The sequence below is a fragment of the Pleurodeles waltl genome, chromosome 4_1, assembly GCF_031143425.1.
Source record: "Pleurodeles waltl isolate 20211129_DDA chromosome 4_1, aPleWal1.hap1.20221129, whole genome shotgun sequence".
Lineage (NCBI taxonomy): Eukaryota > Metazoa > Chordata > Amphibia > Caudata > Salamandridae > Pleurodeles > Pleurodeles waltl.
The window spans coordinates 433,421,981-433,442,929 of record NC_090442.1 but is presented as its reverse complement, the minus strand read 5'-3'; the positions used below and the strand labels follow the sequence as shown (position 1 = coordinate 433,442,929).

At 39.6% G+C, this 20,949-nt stretch overlaps 1 protein-coding gene across 12 annotated transcripts in view; it reads left to right on the top strand.

Moving 5' to 3' along the window:
- The window catches only part of CACNA2D1 (calcium voltage-gated channel auxiliary subunit alpha2delta 1), a 1,459,114-nt gene that overhangs the window by 1,158,856 nt on the left and 279,309 nt on the right, over positions 1 to 20,949 (top strand). For all 12 annotated transcript variants that reach the window (XM_069228696.1, XM_069228697.1, XM_069228694.1 and 9 more), the window contains exon 13: positions 19,556 to 19,634. In XM_069228696.1, coding sequence (XP_069084797.1) covers positions 19,556 to 19,634 — 79 coding nt within the window. The remainder of the gene's footprint in view (positions 1 to 19,555; positions 19,635 to 20,949) is intronic.

Below are 20,949 nucleotides of genomic sequence, written 5' to 3'. Positions count from 1 at the left end.
ACACAAAAAGCATGCTCATATTGAAATCCATGGTGCCTAATTGTTTCTGACCCCCTTGGGGGCAGATGGGCTTAAGAAAAAGCCAATCTTCCCCCAATGCTAGAAACAGCCAAATAATGTTCTCCCCAAAGGGGAGCAGCCCTTCCTCAAGACGATGCTCATATTGAAATACCTGATGTCTAGTAGTTTCTTCCTCCCTTGGGGCAGATGGGCCTGAAAGAAAGAGGCCAATCTGCCCCAAATGGGGACAGAAATGGAAAAAATACATGCTCCCAAAAGGAGAGCCACCCTTCCTGAAGGGGCTCCACCCCAAGCACAAAAAAAATGCTCATGTTGAAATCCCTGGTGTGTAGTGGTTTCTGCCCCCCTTGAGAGCAGACGGGCCTATAGAAAAGAGGCTGATCTGCCCTCTTAGGGACAGATGGGCCTTAAAACATGGGGCTGGTCTGTCCCTAAGGGGGGGCAGAAACTGTCAACATACATGTTAACTAATATCCTTCTTAGAGGGGCTACTCCCTAAACACAAAAATCATGCTCATATTGAAATCCCTGGTGTCTAGTGATTTCTCCCCCTTTGGGGGCAGATGAGCCTAATACATAAATGACGAGGCCAATTGGCCAAAATATATGCTCCCCAAAGGGGGGCGACCCTTCCTCAAGGGGCCACTCCCCAAACACAAAAATCATGCTCATATTGAAATGTCTTGTGTCAAGTGGTTTCTGCCCCCCTTGGAAGCAGATTGGCCTAAAAGAAAAGAGGCTGATCTGCCCCGATGGGGGGCAGAAATGGAAAAAATATGTGTCCCCCAAAGGGGAGCGACCCTTCCTCAAGGGGCTGCTCCGCAAACACAAAAATCATGCTCATATTGAAATCCCTGGTGTCTAGTTGTTTCTGCCCCCCTTGGGGGAAGACAGACCTGTGAAAAGGGGGCAATCTTTCATCATCACCCATTCTCTTGTTCCCTGTCTCTTTGTTTCTTTCTCTGGTCTCGGACACAAGCGAGCACACGCGTGCGCACATACTTTCTTTGCCTGTCTATTTCTCTGTCTCCAGCTCTCTGTTCATCCACACACCCAGTTTCTCTCCTTCTCTCTTTTTTAATCTCACTCACCCACACTCTCACACTGCTTACCTCTCTTCTGCTCTTTCCCTCTCTTCCATTGTGTACCCTCTTTCACGCACGCTTTCTGTCACTCTCTGTCTCCCTTCATTCTCTCGCCCTCTTTTTCTCTATCTCGCTTAACTACTTTCTGTCATTCTCACCATCTCTTACTTTCCCTGCCTTCCTCTTCCTCACTCCTCACTCACCTACTTCATGCTTCTAACAGTGCAAGCCCAGCAGTTTTTTTTTTTGCACAGATGCTTTGATTCCTAATTTAGGACAGTTTAATATCCTACTAAATCCTTCAGATGTTTTGATCTTTGGCTCTTGATTCTCCGAATACCTCTGAAAACGCTAACGAAAGTGGTTTCACGTGTGCAGTTTGTTCTTTTTAAGAATCTTGATAGTGATTTCATTGATCTAGTGAGATCCCATAGCACAAATGCTTTTATCCACATTCTAATTTACCAATGTGTCACTGTGCTTTACATGCTTGTCTGTATTTAGTGGCGTGTGAAGTTGAACCCATTGACAAAACGCTGCTCTATTACAAAAGAGTCTCATTAAAACTCACCCTGGGCATCCTCACAAAGAGACATTTAAGGAACGACGTGCTCATCATGTAACCCTGCAGTTCTCCAGCTGGAGATCGATGGATTTCCAGACAGCTCACAAATTGCAAATGATTTAATAGTTGAACTGTCTTGATGGCTGACCAGCAATTAATAGACAAGTATTTCCAATGCAATGGGTCTCGTATTTGTTCAACTTAGAGCAATTAGCGTTGTGAAGTCCTAACCGGACTTCTCTTGCCACATAAATTGAAAATGAAAAATAATACAGTTTTACATAAGCAAGACGATTTAAAGCGCGACGCCATGAGGGTGAAGGAGCACACAAAAGAAAACAGAAGTTTGCTCACAGTCAAACGTATCAGCAGTTATGGAATTATCTATGTAACAGGGTGGATGTCATGCAAAGTGCTCGACTACTGCCCAGCGAAATCGTGCTGTTTAGGAAATAAAAATAACAAGCATTTGCAATGCAACGGGTCTCGCTTTTGCTCGTGTTAGAGCTGATAGCGTTGTAAACTCCTAACCTGACTTTTCATTGGTAATGAAACCTATCGGCAAAAGTGCACTTATGTCTAACCGGAAAAAGTGCAATTAACTGTTTAACAACCGCTCTACTTCTCCCAAGCGAGATCGTGCTGGGAAAATAGAGAAGAAGTAGTCCACGAGCCGGACAGAAAACAGCAAGCCTCGCATGTTTTCTGTACTTGGTCGATGCGCTCGAGGAGGGCTATCCACTGGAAAAGGCATGACGTATGCATGCCTTCCACTAATGAATTCAAGCAGATTCTAATAGGCAAGCCCACAAGCCAATGACAAACACTGACATGACGTGGACAAGGCTCAGAGCCCTTTTTAATGACTAAAGCGTCTCGCTTAGCGAAACGCATGCGCGTGCGCATGCGACTCAGGCTCAACCCTAAAAAATGCCACATTAATGGACAGACAGCTACAACGGAAAAGAGAGATAGAGAGATAGATCGATAGATAGATAGATAGATAGATAGATAGATAGATAGATAGATAGATAGATAGATAGATAAGCAATACATGCTGCATATTGCACAAAGGTAGCAGAATGCGCAATGGAAAGCTCAGGTGGAAGTAGACATTTCAGTCTGCAGAGATCATGTAATATATGTCCATAGGGGCGCAAGAACTAATACATCATACTTATGTGGTAGATACCTTTGATTGTCTTCTGTGGATGCTCTAAGCTCTTTCTTTGCTAATGAATGAAATAATCGGAACGTAAATCATCTAGCAGGTCGTCTCTGCAAACAAGCCATGCATTAATTGTATATTTTGCTTTCTTTCCAAGTATTGGATTAAACAATGAATAGGGGAGTATGTAAGTTTAGATGATTATGTTTTTTTTAATTTAATATGGAGTACTATATTGTACACAGTAACTGCACTTTACACGCCTTGGTGGAACGAGTCAGACCTTTGAAAGCGCCATAGGAGAACCTACAACAGTATAGTTATTTGTCTGAGATCGCGTTTTAGTGGTAGTACTCAGCATGTTTTCACGTACTGTATGTTAGAGAGACTTATCAGGTTACATTGCTTACAGGAGAAATCATATGTATCCAATTAAAATGTCACTTTTCATAAACTATTATAACCTCTTCGATAGGCCGTTTATTAGATTTGGAAATGCTTCTTGACAAGTGCTTGATATTTAGGGCTAGTCAATTACTCACCTGAAAAAGAGACTTTACAAAAAAAAAAATGCATGGTGTGTGACTGTCTGCATTCACAGTGAATTACTCAAGTTTGGGTTATGCACACCCAAATGAAAATTATTCGTGTTTTGGTAGCCTCGTGTAGATATTATTTCAAGTTATCAGATACCTCATCAAAAATGTACAGAATCTGGAATTCTCGAAGCTATGTTTCTGTCTACTGCCTCCGGAGTCATTTATGATATAAGATTACTTTTGAAAGTCATATTTCATAACCTTTTACACAAATGTAAGGGGTTCAGGTAGGGTGGCAACAAATCTGTTCAGTGACTCATAGTAATTTCTTTGGCTTTGCCCCTCGCACGATTTACAGAACCTGTCATTCCAGGAGACAGGAGTTTATTTCAGTGTACTGCCATGTAATTGACTTTCTCTGTGTATTGACGACCAATAGATTTGCTTTAGCATTTGCTCAAATTGCAAAAAGCTAGAAATACAAATGTTGAATTGAGAGACTAAGGCTTGCCAGAAACAGACCTGAGAGGCACCTGGCTCATGCAGTATATTTCTTGTACTGACAGATCATTTTTCTTATAAGAATACTTTCCAAAGGCTTTGTGCCAGTACAATTGGGACGCACCACAAAGCATAAAACTTGTCAAAATCTCACCCTACCTCTCCAACAGATATCAGTATGTTCAGATCCTCTTGATTTATGGTACATTTTGCCTGCTGCAGTTCACCAGGTGAGGCACCCATTTCACTTGAAGTTTGTGTCCCACTTGTAATCATTTTTGCCCTCAAAAAAGGATTACTGAATCCGTTGTAATTAGAGGCATTAGAGCATTGTGTCTAAACAAGCACCTGAAATATAGATGAGTAGAGCAATGCCTATTCTTCATGTTCAGAGCATCACATTTTTATAGAACTTACCGCCCACATTTCATTTATGATTTTCTTTAAAGAGATACACATTTTTAAACATTTTGGGCTTTGTGTATCTGAGCAGTAGTATGTGTAATTCATGAAAATACACACTGCAGAAAACCATTATAACATATTCTTATTACATCTCTTTTGACTAATGTTTCCACCTGGAATGACTTTCAGTACGGTTACAAAAGCAGGCTGATGAACGCAAGAAATGGTGAAAAAAAAGTCTGTTTCGGGTTGTATTTTGTTTTCTTCATTGTTTTAAAGGGAGAGAGGGTAAAACCCTTAGGGCCAGATGTATCAAATGATTTTGCCCATTCTGTGTCTATGGGAAAAAGCTTTAGTATATATGGCACTTAGGGGGTCATTCTGACCGCCAGGGTCGGGGACCACGGAAGCACTGCCAACAGGCTGGCGGTGCTTCCAGGGCTATTCTGACCGTGGCTTAAAGGGGAACCAGCGGTTTCCCGCCGGTTTTCCCCTGGCCCAGGGAATCCTCCACGGCGGCGCTGCAAGCAGCGCCGCCATGGGGATTCCGACCCCCTTCCTGCCACCCTGTTTCTGGCGGTTCTTACCGCCAGGAACAGGATGGTGGGAACGGGTGTCGTGGGGCCCCTGGGGGCCCCTGCACTGCCCATGCCACTGGCGTGGGCAGTGCAGGGGCCCCCTAACAGGGCCCCACAAAGATTTTCACTGTCTGCTATGCAGACAGTGAAAATCGCGACGGGTGCTACTGCACCCGTCACACCCCTGCAACTCCGCCGGCTCCATTCGGAGCCGGCTTCCTCGTTGCAGGGGCTTTCCCGCTGGGCCGGCGGGCGATCTTCTGGCGATCGCCCGCCGGCCCAGCGGGAAAGTCAAATTGACCCCTGCGGTCTATTGACCGCAGTGCGGTCTTTCAGCAGTTTCCGCCCGCCGGGCGGTGCCCGCCGCCCGCCGGGCTCAGAATGAGCCCCTTAGTTCCTTACAGCTCCCCTTCACTTAGGCTACCCATTTTATTGTGTCCCTTTTTGAGGGGGGTCCTCGCTCAATCCCTCTGACACCTGCCTCTTCACTTTACTCCTGCCTTTTAACTCTTGGGCACCTCCACCTGCTCCGTACCTTTGAGGATGCAGTGACACTTGTTTTTAAGAAAACCTCCCCATAAGAAACCACCACATCCACATAACCTCCATCCTCAACTCCCTCCTATCTTTCCTTCCTTAACTTTGCTCATCTCTTCTATTTCATTACTGGGTCATGGTAGACCGAAAGAGAACTACAGTGGACCGTGTTTTCAAAAACTTTTTTTCATAAATATGCTTTCTTATAATTCCTTTTGTAATACGAATTGTAAGAAGTTTGTTTAACTACTCCAGGTATTCAAGCTTGTTAACCAGGATTAAAACCAAGGGTCTGGTATACCTGTTTATGAAATCATTTTTTTGTGGAAAAGGTATTTAGTTATCATGTCTTTTCCACAAGATTCAGGCTTACATTATTAATTTTGGGATTTGTCCTAAGAAAGTCTAATCCCAATTATTAATTATTCTGTTTACATCTGGAGGTGAAGTATATTGTATGGCTACTGACTACGAGGTAGTCTTGAATATTTAGCATTGCTGCTCCTACTACTTTGATGATGAAGTAGATTTCATAGTTCAAAGAGCTCTTTCAGTTGTCTTGTGACGTCTAATGCAAGGATTTCACAAGGTGCTGGTGATTTAATATGGGCTTACAACTGGAGAGGTTGTTAGTGTCTTTAAATCATTGTTTAAGAGCTACTGCAAGTGTCCCCGAATGTACCATTCTGAAGTGATTAACCACTAAAGTATGCAATATTTGATACAATGATTCAGTCCTATGTGATAATTTGATAACTTCCTCAAATTCCCTGGGTTTAAACTCCAGTCATAAATCTTAGAGGATCAGTTTCAAGGCTGGTTGGGAAACTGATTAGTGAACCGGGTAATGGACACTTGGACTTTTGGTATTCATATTTTAAGGACTGTAGTAGGTCCTTGAACATATGTGGCATGCACAGGGTAGTTTGATATACCCCCAGATTAGTCACCATGTGGAAAATATCAAAAAGCCTTTACTGAGTAAATTCTTGATTGATAAACATTGCCTTTGTTAATAGATCGCAATGCTCATTTTACCTTTGTAATCTTTCCAGATAATTGTTAGAACAGTGACTTTGGCACTCCGGGCTTTGGCATGTTCTATTTATTTCTGAAGTTATTTGTTGTCACAATACAAAATGTCTTGCTTTTTGCTGTTTCATTGGTCCTAACATACTGAGTCATGAGACCGTTACAATGTTCTGGGGTTACCGATATTGTTCAATATACATCTCATTCATGGTGAAGAGGTGAAGTCTGATATTGTTTCCGAATTGGGAACCATCATTTTGATTTTTGCATCCATAGCTCTTTCAAGGATAAATTGGGCATGATAGTACAGCTATGCCTGTACACATCTGAGTTTGCAACCACATTCTAGGCATGTTCACGTAATAACTTGACAATAGTGCACATTACTGTGAAGATGATTAATGGCTAAGTAGGAGGAATTGATTGTTGGCGCAGTGGGGAGCGATTGACTTTGTGTAAGACTAGAGTGTTATGGTCTGGATTCTTAAGGTTGAGGCACAAACTGATTGCATTATGTTGGACTGAACTAGATCATGATAAGTTTTAGACTGGAGATTTTACATGTCCTTTGTGATAATTAAGGTAGTGTATCATGAAGCATATTTGTGTAGGTGGTAATATGTGACAGGAATATTTCTGCATATTTGTTGTCTTGCATTTTGTTGTGTGGATTATATGTTGTTTTGGTGGTGGTATATTATTGTATTTATTTGTTGCTCTGTGGTTGTGTTGTGTTATTCTTTCACTACTGTAATATGTTATGCCTTATATTTATTTTGTGTTGTTAGTGTTGGACTTTTTCCCTTATGCAGGGCCATCCCCAATCTTTTTGCCTCCAGCTTCCTATTTTTTTTTACCTGTTTTTGTTGGCTTTTGAACTCCGAGCACTTTTAACCAGTACTAAAGTGCATATGCTCTCTGTGTAATTTGTATTGTTGATTGGTTTATCCATGATTGGCATATTTGATTTACTAGTAAGTCCCTAGTACAGTGCACTAGAGGTGCCCTGGGCCTGTAAATCAAATGCTAATAGTGGTCCTGCAGCACTGGTTGTGTCACCCACATTAGTAGCCCTGTAATCATGTCTCAGATCTGCTGCTGCAGTGTTTGTGTGTGCAATTTTAAACTGCCAATTCGACTTGGCAAGTGTACCAACTTGCCAGGCCTAAACCTTCCCTTTTCTTAATGAAAGCCACCCTAATGTAGGCTGTAGGTAGCCCCAAGGGCAGGGTGAGGTGTATGTTTAAGGTAGGACATATACTAGAGTGTTTTACATGTCCTAACAATTAAATACTGCTAAATTCGGTTTTCACTGTTGCAAGGCCTATCCCTCTCATAGGTTAACAGGGGGGGCTGCCTTTAAATATGATTAAAACGTAGATTCCGTTTGGGAGCGGATATACATGTGGAGTTTGGGGTCTCTGAGCTCACAATTTAAAAATACATTTTTTAGTAAAGTTGGTTTTAAGATTGTGTGTTTGAAAATGCCACTTTTAGAAAGTGAGCATTTTCTTGCTTAAACCATTCTGTGACTCTGCCTGTTTGTGGATTCCCTGTCTGGGTCAGTCTGACAATTGGGCTGTTTGCACCTCTCTCTAGACAGTGACACATATGGAGCTGGGGTGTAGCCTGCATATCCTGATAAGCCACCTGTGTTAGGAAGGAGGGGAGAAGTGGTTACTCACACCTGAAAGGGTTGTGCCTGCCCTCACACAATGCAGTCTCCAACCCCCTGGTGTGTCTGGGGCCTGGCCTGGGCAAGGCAGAATTTCACAAACAAGAGAGACTTTCCTTTGAAGTAAGCCTACTTTAAAGGCCAAAATGAGTATAAGAAGGGCACCCAAAACCACAGACTTTAAATCACTTCTGGACATCAAGAGGAACCTCTGCCTGGAGAAGAGCTGAAGAGCTGAAAAGTGCTGCCCTGCCCGTGACTGTGCTTTGTGGAGCTATCCTGCTGTTGCTGCCTCTTCCTGGTGAAAGGGGACAAAGGCTGGACTTTGTTGTGCATTCCTGCTTGTGAATAAAGCTCCAAGGGCTTGTCCTGAGCTTGCCTTCTGTTGTTGAAGTCTCAGGGCCATCAAAGACTTCTCCTGCCAGCACCTGGACTCTCTGCTGAGACTCCTGCCCTGCCAAGTGATGCCCTATCCAGTTCCTGGGGCCTTGACAGGTAAAGCTGGCAGACCAAGATTGAAAATCCATAACAGACTGCCATGCAGGGGAATTTCTGACACGACCTCCGAGACGTGGCTAAAGAAACAACGCACTACTGGCTCCGTGGCTGAAATAGACACACCACCTGCAGCACAGCTGGAAGATCGATGCACGTGACTGGAGAAACGACGTGCCGCATTGCTAGCAGAGGCTGGTAACATCGCAACTCACACATCGTGGTTTTGCTAAAGCCGTACAGCAGGATTTTCGACGCAAACCTTGCTGGGCATGGAAAAACAACGCAACACCTGACTGGACCCGAGTGATGCCCAGATCAACGCATCGCTCTCCTGCGGAGAGGAAAACCGACGCACGCCGACCCGACCGGAGAAGGAGAAATGATGCATGATCTCACATGCGGGTGAGAAATCGACGCACCACTTACCTTTTTCGAAGCACACTAGCCCGTGCATGTTTTTTTACGCTACCCAGGTACCTTTCAATGCTAACAGTGTTTTACCTATTTACAAAAGGATTTAAGACTCTTTTCCTTTTAAAATTAATAACTTGACTTGTGTATGTTGGATTTTGTGTCATTTTGGACTTGTTTGGTTTAGATAAATATTTCCTATTTTTCTAAACCTGTGTTGTGTCATTTTGTAGTGTTTTCCTTAGGTTACTGTGTGTGTTGGTACAAATACTTTACACCTAGAACTCTGAAGTTAAGCCTGTCTGCTTGTGCAAAGTTACCAAGAGGGTGAGCAGGGGTTAACTGAGGGTGATTCTCCTTTACCATGACTAGATTGAGGGTCCTTGCTTGGACAGGGGGTAACCTGACTGCCAACCAAAGACCCCATTTCTAACAGTTAGTTTGCTTTCAGTTATATCATTGTGGTCTGTAATTACCTTAACAGTTCTAGCAAAGCCACAATTCAAGCCAAACATAGCTCTTCCCTTTAAAGTTTAAGAGACAAGCAACCACTTTCTAAGATGGGAAAATACCACTACTGCAGCTCATTCACTATTTCAGACATGTGTCAGCTCAAGACTGTGGCAGAGGCCATGCTTTAAATTAGCACTTACTGGTCTTTTTTGTGATAAGGTGTTCTGTCTTTATGTTTTCGGTAGGCCAGCATGCATTGTGGAGCAGTAGTATAGTGGGGGTAAATAAAATGACTATATATATCGAAGACAATGAATGTTCAGTGAAATTGGCATGGTCTAGTGCTTTTTTACTTTTTATGTTTTTTTTTAAAGGATTCATTCAGAACTATTGGTTATTGTGATAAAGGGCCTCCCAGTTGGTGGTTGAGATATTTGCATCATTTGGATTTGAATGAAAAGAATTATAGGTTGTTTGGAATGCAGATTTGACTGTGTTGCTCAGTTGAGTAGACCGTACAGCAATTGTTATTGTGTGGGAGCAGAGTGCATGACATAGGGCCTCTGTCTGCTGTAGCACTAGTGCTTAGTGTGGTTCTGATGTTAGCTTTTGATGTGGTGGTCACCATTATGAATGACTACTTCTCAGTTTTCAGTTGTTATATTTTGTGGTTGAATGTGCAAATCAATTAGTGGTTTCGTACCCATGATATCTGAATTTGCATGGCTAAGGAGAATGTTCTTGTATATAATTTTCTGTGTTGGTTCCCTTTCAACTCGCTGAAGCGTAAAATGCCTGTGGATTCTCTGGAAGCATGCAAAACATTTGTGGTAATGAAAATATACCATGATCAAATTAGACATGTACAAGGACTACCAGCTCTGTGTGTGATATACATTCTTCTTTGGCTTTCTCTCTGCTCATCGTTTGGGGTTCTGAGTTCCTCTTTGCCTCTGTCCCCTGCCGGGGTGCCTTTATAAAATGCCTCTTTAAACCATTCCAGGTTTTCTTTGCTCGTATGTCTCATCATTCAATGCTTTCGATATTTAAAAGATCTAAAGCATCATTAAATATATGTCTCTTTTGTAATTTATATTTCCCATTATTTTAAGGACCAACTCAAAATGTTATCTTCACTCTCCTCATATCTAACTTCATAACTTCATTTATCCTCCTATGTGCTTTTTGTTTCCCCCGTATTCCTAACACCTCCTTTGCTCTAATGTGCTTATCTTTCTTTTTCCTTAACTGCTTTCATTCTGCATTATCTATGGTCATGTAAATGCAAGACATCATGTTCTATTCCTGCTTTTCTTCTATCTTACTTACTTGTTCTTTCACTAGGCTTCTACCTACTCTATCCCTATCAGATGAAAGGGAGGGACAGATGTGTGATCCACAGAGTCAAAGGTTTGGTGGATAAGGGTCTTTTGAGCATCCATTGACATCTCTATTTTGTCCAGGACTATTTTAACTTTTATTTTTGTATCTCTGTCTCATTTTCCTTGTCTACCATTATTATTTCTAGTGCAAATCACATTATGTTACCTCAATCCACTTAACTTACCTTTGCATTGTTCCGGTGTTATTCTTTTAATGGATTGGATATTTGTTTCTTTTTAGTCATTTTATTATTTTTGTATTTTATGCTCGTTTCCCTAATATTGCTTTTCCCTAATAGTATTTTTATAATTGAAACACTGATTGTTTTTTTTTACATATTTTATCATGGATGAATATTTTGTTTGTTCTATTTTCTTGCTACTTTTTTCTTTCCTTGATTGAATCCATGTTTGCTTTCACTTAGAATGTCCACCTATATAAGGTTCCTGATTCGGATTTGATAACATTTTGCTCTATTCTAGTGTTTGGCTTATCCAGGTTGAATCTTGGACTCACTGTATTTTTATTGGATGAATTGCATCCATCCAATGAAGTGCATTGATGATGTTCTGACCTTGCTCTGCAGTGTATGAGAGACAATTTTCTCTTCCTCCATCTCTTTGCTTTTCCTGCCCCCCATTTCATTTTTTGCACCCGTTGTGTTCTTTTAAATAGCTGTCCCACATAGCATTGTCATGCCTCCTTGTTTTGCATCCACTGCTGTATTGGCAACCAGCTGCCAGATTTTTAAACCATTCAGAGATGGTCACCCATGCACATTCATGTACATGCAGAGTGGCCATCTTTGAATATGTTTTATTTCAGTTTAAGATAAAACATTCCAACATGGCCACCCATGCATGTATGACAACAATCTAAAATGGCCTTTCTTAAAGCAAAAGTATTCCAAGATGGCAGGCTTGCATGTGCACACTTTCATAGGCCTTTGCATACATGTGGGCCATCTTGAAATGCATTTTCTCATGTTTTAAGAAACAAACCTTCATAATGGCCACCATATGTGTTCAGGCATTTCTGTTCATCTTGGAATACTTTGTCACAGACATGAAGAAAATCATTCCAAGATTGCAATCATGCATGTACATGTATGAGCCATCTCACAGGTAAGACCTATTTGCTTTGCTGGTGCTCATTTTTGCCTTTATCTTGGCCGAACAGAGATAGATGCATTTAATTTTCAGGGATTGCCCTCAAAGATGTATGGTTTTAAATATGGGATATTACTTTACCATAATATGAAAGCAAATGTTTATATTTGTTCTTGTTGCCCATTTCAAGATCATACATATCTTTTGTTAGCATTTGTCTGATGACATCAGGTAAATTTACTTGTTTTGGCTTTGAGAGAGGTTACACACGAGGAGTACATTGTAAATAATACAAAAAGGAGAAGGAGGAATCACTGGCAAAATACACTTATTTACACATAAAATGTAATGAAGACCACATCAAAGGACATTTAGTTGCCTTTCTTCTTGAATATTTACAAATATGGTGGTAAGTCTATCTAGTATGCACAGTATTTCTTTGTCTATATATGTGAATCTATCAAGGCATTTACATTATTTTTATTATCATCAAAAGTAGCATTTCTATGCCAAGGACAAAGTTTGTTTGACCTGAAATGTTGATATTAACTGTAATAACATAGATTTTTCTGGTGCGAAATATGTACAGCATCGATACATTTCAGATTTTTCAAAAACAATTAACAGTTTTAATGATAAAGTAATCCGAGTTTAGAAGTTGTGCTCTTAATTGATGAGTAGAAGTTTGAAAGTAAAAATCTGACATTACTTGTGACAATGCAAATGCAGCACGTCCTCCCTGAAAGGGAGCCTAAACCGTATGTTATATCTTTTAACCCTGATGTAAACAAGTGAGATCAATAGTTATGTGGGGCACAAAGACAACATAATGTATCTATGATCTTGTAGACATTATACTCTTTCATGGTCACTCTGTTAACCTAAAATTATCATCAAAACTACAGCTCACCTTGAAAAAGCATCTACCTGAGCACATGGGCTCTTTTTTTGCATCTTTGTTGCCACTCCTATTAAAATCATGAGGACAATTCACAAAGCTGTTTACATAGAAGTGCACTAGTACTCTGATTTTAAACATATTCATGAATGCAAAATATGATCCTAATCCGACCCCTATGCCAGTCTGTCTCTTATAAGCAGAATTCTCCACAGAGAAAGCAGTGAAATATGTGTCTATAGTTGTCAATTTTAGGAGTAAATGTGAGAGTGGCAATGGGTGGTGGCCTAGAAACAGGAAAACTCTAATACAAGGTCAGTAGGAGGAATGGTACAATTAAAGGGTGTCATAGAAAGGGGCATGCAGATAGAAAAACACACTTACACTCACATATTCTTCAAGATTACACTGACATCTGTTCCAGTATGAATACATCCCAAACAGTGTCAAATGTACTTCAAACATACGGAACAGTAGCTACAAAGGGACTATAAGATACCAAGGGACCGATCCACTCAAAAGATTATTATACTGAACAAACACTTGGTGCCACTCACACAAATATTTTTCTTCAAAGAAAAAAATACAGTGCCCTCTGGCCAATACCATATATAGGGCTACGCCATGCTCCATTAAAATGCAGAGTCAGACCATGTGTCATGGTGTAGTTTCTTCTAGGTATGGTGCATAGGGACCTTCAAAATCATTCACATGTTATCCAAAAATATTCAAATAGTTATCGGAAGTGCCTCATGTAAGCTATCAATATGAGCCAGTTGGCTTTTGCTCACCAGCTGACCACCTGTATGATCATCAGCACTTTCCTATAGTGACAGGAGGCTTAAGCACCATGTATATCATTAATGGTGGTCAATGGGTATAATTACTAATTAACATCACAAGAGACAACTCCCTTCCGTGGACCCTCAAATAAGGAAGTAACAAAAATATAATACCTTCTTTTCAAACTTTCAAATAAAAATAAAAACGAGTCAAACAAGGCATGTCCCATACATTTTACTCTATGTCTAGGCTCATTACTAAAAACAATAAAACATGTTTAGACCACTTTATTACAAACAACGGACATGTTTCATTGCCAAACAAGACTTACAGGCAAATTCATCAGGGTGTGAAGACAAGTTATCACTCAACTGTGCACCGAACGTAAAAAATTTAACACAAAACAACAAGGAGTGAGCAAACACATACAATCAAAATAAATTGGTGAATTTGTCAATCCCATATCACCAAAACATCCTTCATTCTTTAAAATATATTTACCATATGACCACTGAGTGAATGCCTACCAGGAGATAATAGGAGGCCATAGGAGATAATTTGGCGACGAAAGTTGTGATTGCCCAGAGATAAAAAACAAATCAATGCAAATAAGGCAGCAATACCAACATGAAGCCTCCCCATTTGACTGCACGTCAGGAAAAATATCTAGTAATCATAGTGTCATCCAACCCACGTTTTCCATTGGTAATAGATAAAATATCTGGATTCTCTCCCAAACTTCATATACAGGGTTCACATCCATATCATGCACACATGAATTCCCTTTGGATGTTATATTACATTGCTGGCATACAATTGTCTACATATATGGGATTGAAAGGTATTTGTATAAATATATATATATATATATATATATATATATATATATATATATATATATATATATATATATATATATATATATATATACCCACAAGATGAAAACACAATGAGGTCCAATGTCACCATGCCCTAAGTATTACTATTTGAAGACCATACTCTACACCTTATTTTTCGTGTTATTTCTTATCTTTGTATTTTTATATTATTCAAAATATTTAAATAAATGCACCAAAAATATCTTCAATTTATGACACTTCACAACATTGTAACATTAAAAATATATTTTTTCTTATCCTTTATAATGAAAAAGTCACAATAAAATTATATTTCTCATATAACTATAAAAACTGTCACATCCATATCAGACACGGTAACCAGATTCCCTCGTAACTGTCTCGAAAACACATTCAGACATAATGAACCCAATCAACCTGTGGCCCTATCCAATTTAATTCAAGAACCCAAGAGAGGAAGAGAAGTTGACTTCTATCTCAAATGCGGGCCAAACACTCATCAAAACCCAAGCAACTCACAGGTCTCACCTTGGCTGCCGGCAGACCGTGTCAACAGCCACACATCCTTACTGGCACCACAGTATGAGTGATAAAAGCTCTGATGGCATTCTACATCATTCACAGGTAGGCCACTAGACCTCTAACCACATGCACACTTATTGATACCAAAGGAGCGATCATTCTCGTAACCATAAAAGTCACACTGTTCGTGTACTACCTAATGAACTATACACAGGATTTCTATAGAAGTGAAAAGCTGTAATTAGGGGAAACCCATAGTCAAAAAAGAGATAGGTAAATGGGCATAGATAGAAGCAGCCTGTTAGAAAAAAGACCATCATACGGCCACATCTGAGATAGCAATTTCAGTTGTGAATCTTATGCCATTCAACCACCTCATTCAGGCTAACTTTAGCTGTATGCAGGAAAAAAGTCCAACCAGCCTCTTTTATATACAGTGCCTCTTCTGCATCTGCACATCTTTGTTTCAGCTTTTCCAGGATAGTTCACTTAAAATCTTGTGGACCATGACTATGCTTTTGAAAATTCTGGAACTAGTGGGTTAATAATTTACCCACCCTCAAAGTACTGATTTGGGCCTGTATCCTGATCTTTACCTTATGACTAGTAAGTCCAATATACTGCATATTGCAAAGGCATATCAGTATATGTATAACAAAACTAATATTGCAGTTTCAAATTTATTACTGGCCCCAGGGAGGTGATAGACCCTAGGGCCCAAGAGGTCCATGCAGCCCCTCAGCCTAATTTGAAATTTAGTCCCAGGGAGGTGGTGGTCCCCAAGGCATCAAACTTCCAAAGGAGGGGGTTCTGCGCAGCCCCCTTCCATATTAATATTGAAGCCCAGGGAAAGTGATGGTCCCCAGGGCTTCTAAGACCCCAATGAAGGGGGCCCACACGGACTCCCTCTAATATTTGTAAAATGTCCCAGGGTGATGGTGGTCCCCCGGGCTCATCAGGAGCCATAGGATGGGGTGACCTGTATGCCCTCCTCCTTTTTTGGTGCATAAAAGAACAAAACAAGTGCAAGCTTCTCTGCTTGTTTTTTTTTTTTTTTTTTTTTTTTCACTGAATTCATGCTATTTTCATCATTTCTTTTTTTTAAATGCTTTTTTGCTCTGGTGGGATGCCAGGGGGGGGCACAGCATCAAGGCTAGGGATCAAGGTATTCCCACCCTGCCCTACCCTTTCTTTTTTTTTAAATTTTTTGGGACTCGGCTTGGTTGAAGTGTTGACAGCCAATCGGAACTCAGCTTGAGATCTTTTTTTCCTATGGAGACTTGGTCTTAACTATAACTACCTACCACTAAGTTTTATAGTTATATCTATCTCTATATAGTTATATATATATATATATATATATATATATATATATATATTTATATATATATATATATATATATATATATAGACAGACAGATATCTATCTATCTATAAAGTGACATTATCAATGATGTTATCAAAGATGTTATGAATGCTGTAATTTGTTGGGGTAATTAGCAGTGCATGACGAGGACACAAATCTGTACCTACTTCAACACCTTTCAATGCCTTCAAACTGCCAAAATATTGTCTCCATTATATACCATTTATCTTGACACTGAGCAATACATACCATACTAATTGCCAACCTAACGTATCAGTTTTAAGAATACTTCACCTCCTCCCAAATCCTATCAGCCAAAAACATCTATATAGTAACTGCAATATAACCAGTGAAAACAATACATGTTAATCGTACATTATCCATGAGAACGTAACCATATTATGCAATTGCCTCTGAAATTCCTCCCTGGCTATATGCAACATAGGTAGAATTATCTACCTCATTATTGCTCCCCGTTCAACTCTAGCATTGACCCACTCTTAGTAATTTACTGGTTGCTATCAAGACCCATTACATTACTTGTATCTACACTCAATATCAATGAGAACACTGGCAAAAAAATCTGACCACTGATAAAACTATAAATTGCCATTGTCCAACACCATAACCCCAGAAGTCAAGATGCTTATCTTTTCTAGTGAAGTGAATACTACTGTCTAGGAATACTTTACCTCCTAAAAATTACACAAATGTAAGTATATTAGCATAAAACTAACTCTCTAAATTAAAGAAGAGGGTACAAATTGGCCATACAATCTGCTACAGTGTACATATGCAAAAAGGGGATTATTATGAGTTCAGTGGATGATTTTTACCATCTGAGGTTGCTGCCACACAGACTACGTCCCCGTCGGCCCTACAAGAGTTTCCCACTAGGCCAGTGGGAGAGAACCTGAGTTTCCATCCGCTGACCTAGCGGGAAACAGGCTACAGCATTGTCTCCGACTCGTAATCGAGCCGGCGACAATGCTGTAGCCAAGTTGCACCAGCAGACAGTGAACATTGCAATGGTGCTGGCCAGAAGGGTCCCCTGCACCTGTTCTCTGCAAGCATTTTCATGGCAGTGGTACTGCCATGAAACCTCTGGTGGAGAAGGGGGTCATAATCTCTAAAGCAGCACTGTCTGTTGGATTAGGATAGCCACCACCTCCAGAGAGCCAGGTTCTCTGATCCTGGCAGGGCTGGTGGTTCGCTAGCAGCCCGACTGCCAGGGTTGTAATGTGGCGCTCGAACTGCCGCATTGGCAGCGGTCCGATCGACATCCGTGAGTCTGGCGGTCCATACTCGTAATGACCCCTAAGTGTATGATTCCATTGATCACTAAATGGAAGGACTATCAGACCTATTTTCACATGCATTTTTTACATCTCTCCAAGGTCATCACATCAAAAATCTCAAACAAATTAGCTTGTCACTTAACATATCAAAAGAAATCTTTGAATCATCCTAGTGTACATTAATGAACACATCTCTGACCCAAAAACGTTTCCTGCTACTTTACAAACCAGACTTTGTAAAAACACAGTCTCATTCAAGACTATTGATTCCCATCATTTCCCACCAGAAGATAGAAAAGTGTGAAGTTGGGGATTTTCATCTCTGGAAGATCTGAATTGATCTTTGTTCTTCCAGAGACTTGATCTTGCCCACAGCATTTTTTCAACCTCCATATGGAGGCACGGAGCTTTATCTTTGATGAAACAAGTGCCTGCATACACACAGTAATATTCAAATTAGCCCAACTCTCGGGGATGGCTTTTCCCTGCACTGCTGTCTATAAAAACTTCTCATACAGAAGTCATGAAATTTCCTGTAACTCAGTACACAAGTAACCACAATTCTTAGCTCTTTTAGCTGCAGATACAAATTGGCCCACTCTCTTCCGAATACTCTTAAGATGAATAGCCTCTCCTCACTTCTCCCACTTACAGTAAAATAATTGGGTTTATCTTAGACTGTGCCTCATTGTTGTACCTCTCTTCAACCTCATTGCCTAATTTAAACACCTCTTCCTTCACTCATTCAAGAAAGGCAAACATTAAGTCTACAGAGCCCATTTGGAAATTGCTTTGTAAACCCTAGTTATCTGCAGACTAGGATTCAAAATGTGTTAAATTCCCCCCTCAAAGAAATATTACTCCCTGTTGCAACTGTCACCATCAAAGCAAAAAGTTACCATGTGATGATAATTTTACGTGACCTCCACTATCTACCCTTTACAGCAAGTTATTATTTTAAGTTCTGCTGTCTCACTTTTAAAGTCCTGCATCCGAAGAAACCTGTATATTTAACCACACCATTCCTTATTTCAGGCAGCCAAAGAGATATCAGAAGCATTCAGTCCCTACTCAAGAAGTTCCTCAGCTCATAATTTGTCATGCTAGTTGCCAGTCCTTATTCTCCAGTGCAATGACTGTTTGAAAAAAACCTACACTTATCACATTTGAAATCAATAAATTTCAAAAAAATCTAACTCTACCTTGACTACCTGAACTAATATTTATAACTCCTCTTTCTCAAGCAACACTGTGTAATCTACTTCCTGGCAGTGATCCTTCCCTTTAATGTGCAATACGAATTATCTTTAATCTGTCACTGAAACTTTGTTCAATCCTGTTTATATTGTTAACTATTAATCATGTAACAATATTCATGTAAAGCACCCTTTCACTCTCCCTGATACAAATGAACTACAAAAACGTTGATAAATACAAAACATAAATGAAATTGGGTGGCCAAGGAACCCCTGCAATGAAAAAGATCACAAGCCTTGCTTGTCCTAGACTGAAATTCTAATTCTGTTAAATGCTAACTTTTTATGGAAAGGTATCTAAAACATAGTGTTTTGTGTATATACTAGAAAGTACGTTTTATCTTACAAAGTGTGTGACTTCAATGCTTGTGGTAAATGTTTTACGTATTGATCACATTATTTTACTATTACATTTGTGTGACATACTTTGAATCTCATTGGAATTTAATTACTACTCCTTTCCCCTTCATAGCTTTACATTAGACTCAAGAATCATAATTCAACAATTTTAATAACCAACATATGCTTATTATACTATTATTGAATCTCATGTACCGAACTGAAAATTGTTAAAAATATATATAATCAAAAATATTTTTATTTCCAATTACCTAGGTACGTGTATTCACCTTTTCTGTTGGGCAACATAATTATGACAAAGGCCCCATTCAGTGGATGGCCTGCCAGAACAAAGGTATGTGTACATGTCTATAAATATATATTGTTTAAGAAAGTGATATGTTGTGTTTAGAAATTATAGATACAAAATGTAACCTTTCTAACCAATCCTATCACAGAGAGGGTACTTTTTAAACCTGATTATGCTAAACAATCTAATACTGCTACTTCCTGGACATAACCTACAGCTTCCCTATGTGTACAGATTCTCTGTATCCCCACCTCATTCATAAATGGGTGAATCAAACATTCACCGTAAATCGGGGCACAAGCACAGTAGATTTATTACTGCACCCTCAAAAGCATCTATCATACCTTATTCATATGAATGACTATGGACCTAACACAAAGAGACCCAAGGTATTTTTAGTTCAACAACTACCAGTTAGGACCCAGAATAATTCATGTTGCAGGACAACAAAAAACTCTGGACATACATCTATGAAAACATTCATGAAAGGAGCAGAAGGAAAATTAACACTATAATTTTCTTCCCTTCTCAGGGGCAAACAAAAATTTTAATGGAATCGCCACATAAATATTACCAGCAACCAATTGATTTCAATACTTTTAGCATTTGAAAAAGTTTATTAACATATAGCTCACATCCTACCTGTTAAAATCATATTACTTATCTTAACATTTGTATTATTCTCTATTGAAAATAAGTGTTAAAATGTGCTTGTTACAGTACTGTTTTGACTTTATAAACACAAGTACACAAAAACATTTAATAAATAGCTATTTTTTTAAAATTAGTATATCCACATTTCAAATGATAACACATGATTTTGAAATATGTACATATTGTGTAGAATTCACAAAACGTCAACGTTTTTTTTCCTAAATAGGATTCCCAAAAATTCAAATGTTTTGCCTAAAGTATTTGAACATTGAATAGTTCATCTGTTTTCCCTAGCTGTATCCCTAGAAATTGTGAGTTTGTAAAAATATCTAATTGCACATACTTTTACTCATTGTCTTTCTCTATATAAAAAAAAAACATGTTTTTGATTTGGAAGAATAGTTCCCCTCTACACCCTGAGCAAATATGGCTGGGTGTGTGCCCTGTACACCTTTACTCCATACTGGCAGGGACATTTTTGCACTAGATTTACATGTGTAGTTAGAGAAGAAATAGATAGAGAATGCTTGTGACTGTCCACGCAATTATGAATCCATGGTCCTTCACAACATTCCACTGGCCACTCACTTGCCTTTCCCTAGGAATACCCAGGTCCTAACCCCTTTCCTATAGTCCGAATAGTGGTATTTTACCCACCTACTTGATTTTCCCTGTGCTACGGCACAATCAGAAACCTTGACTAGCC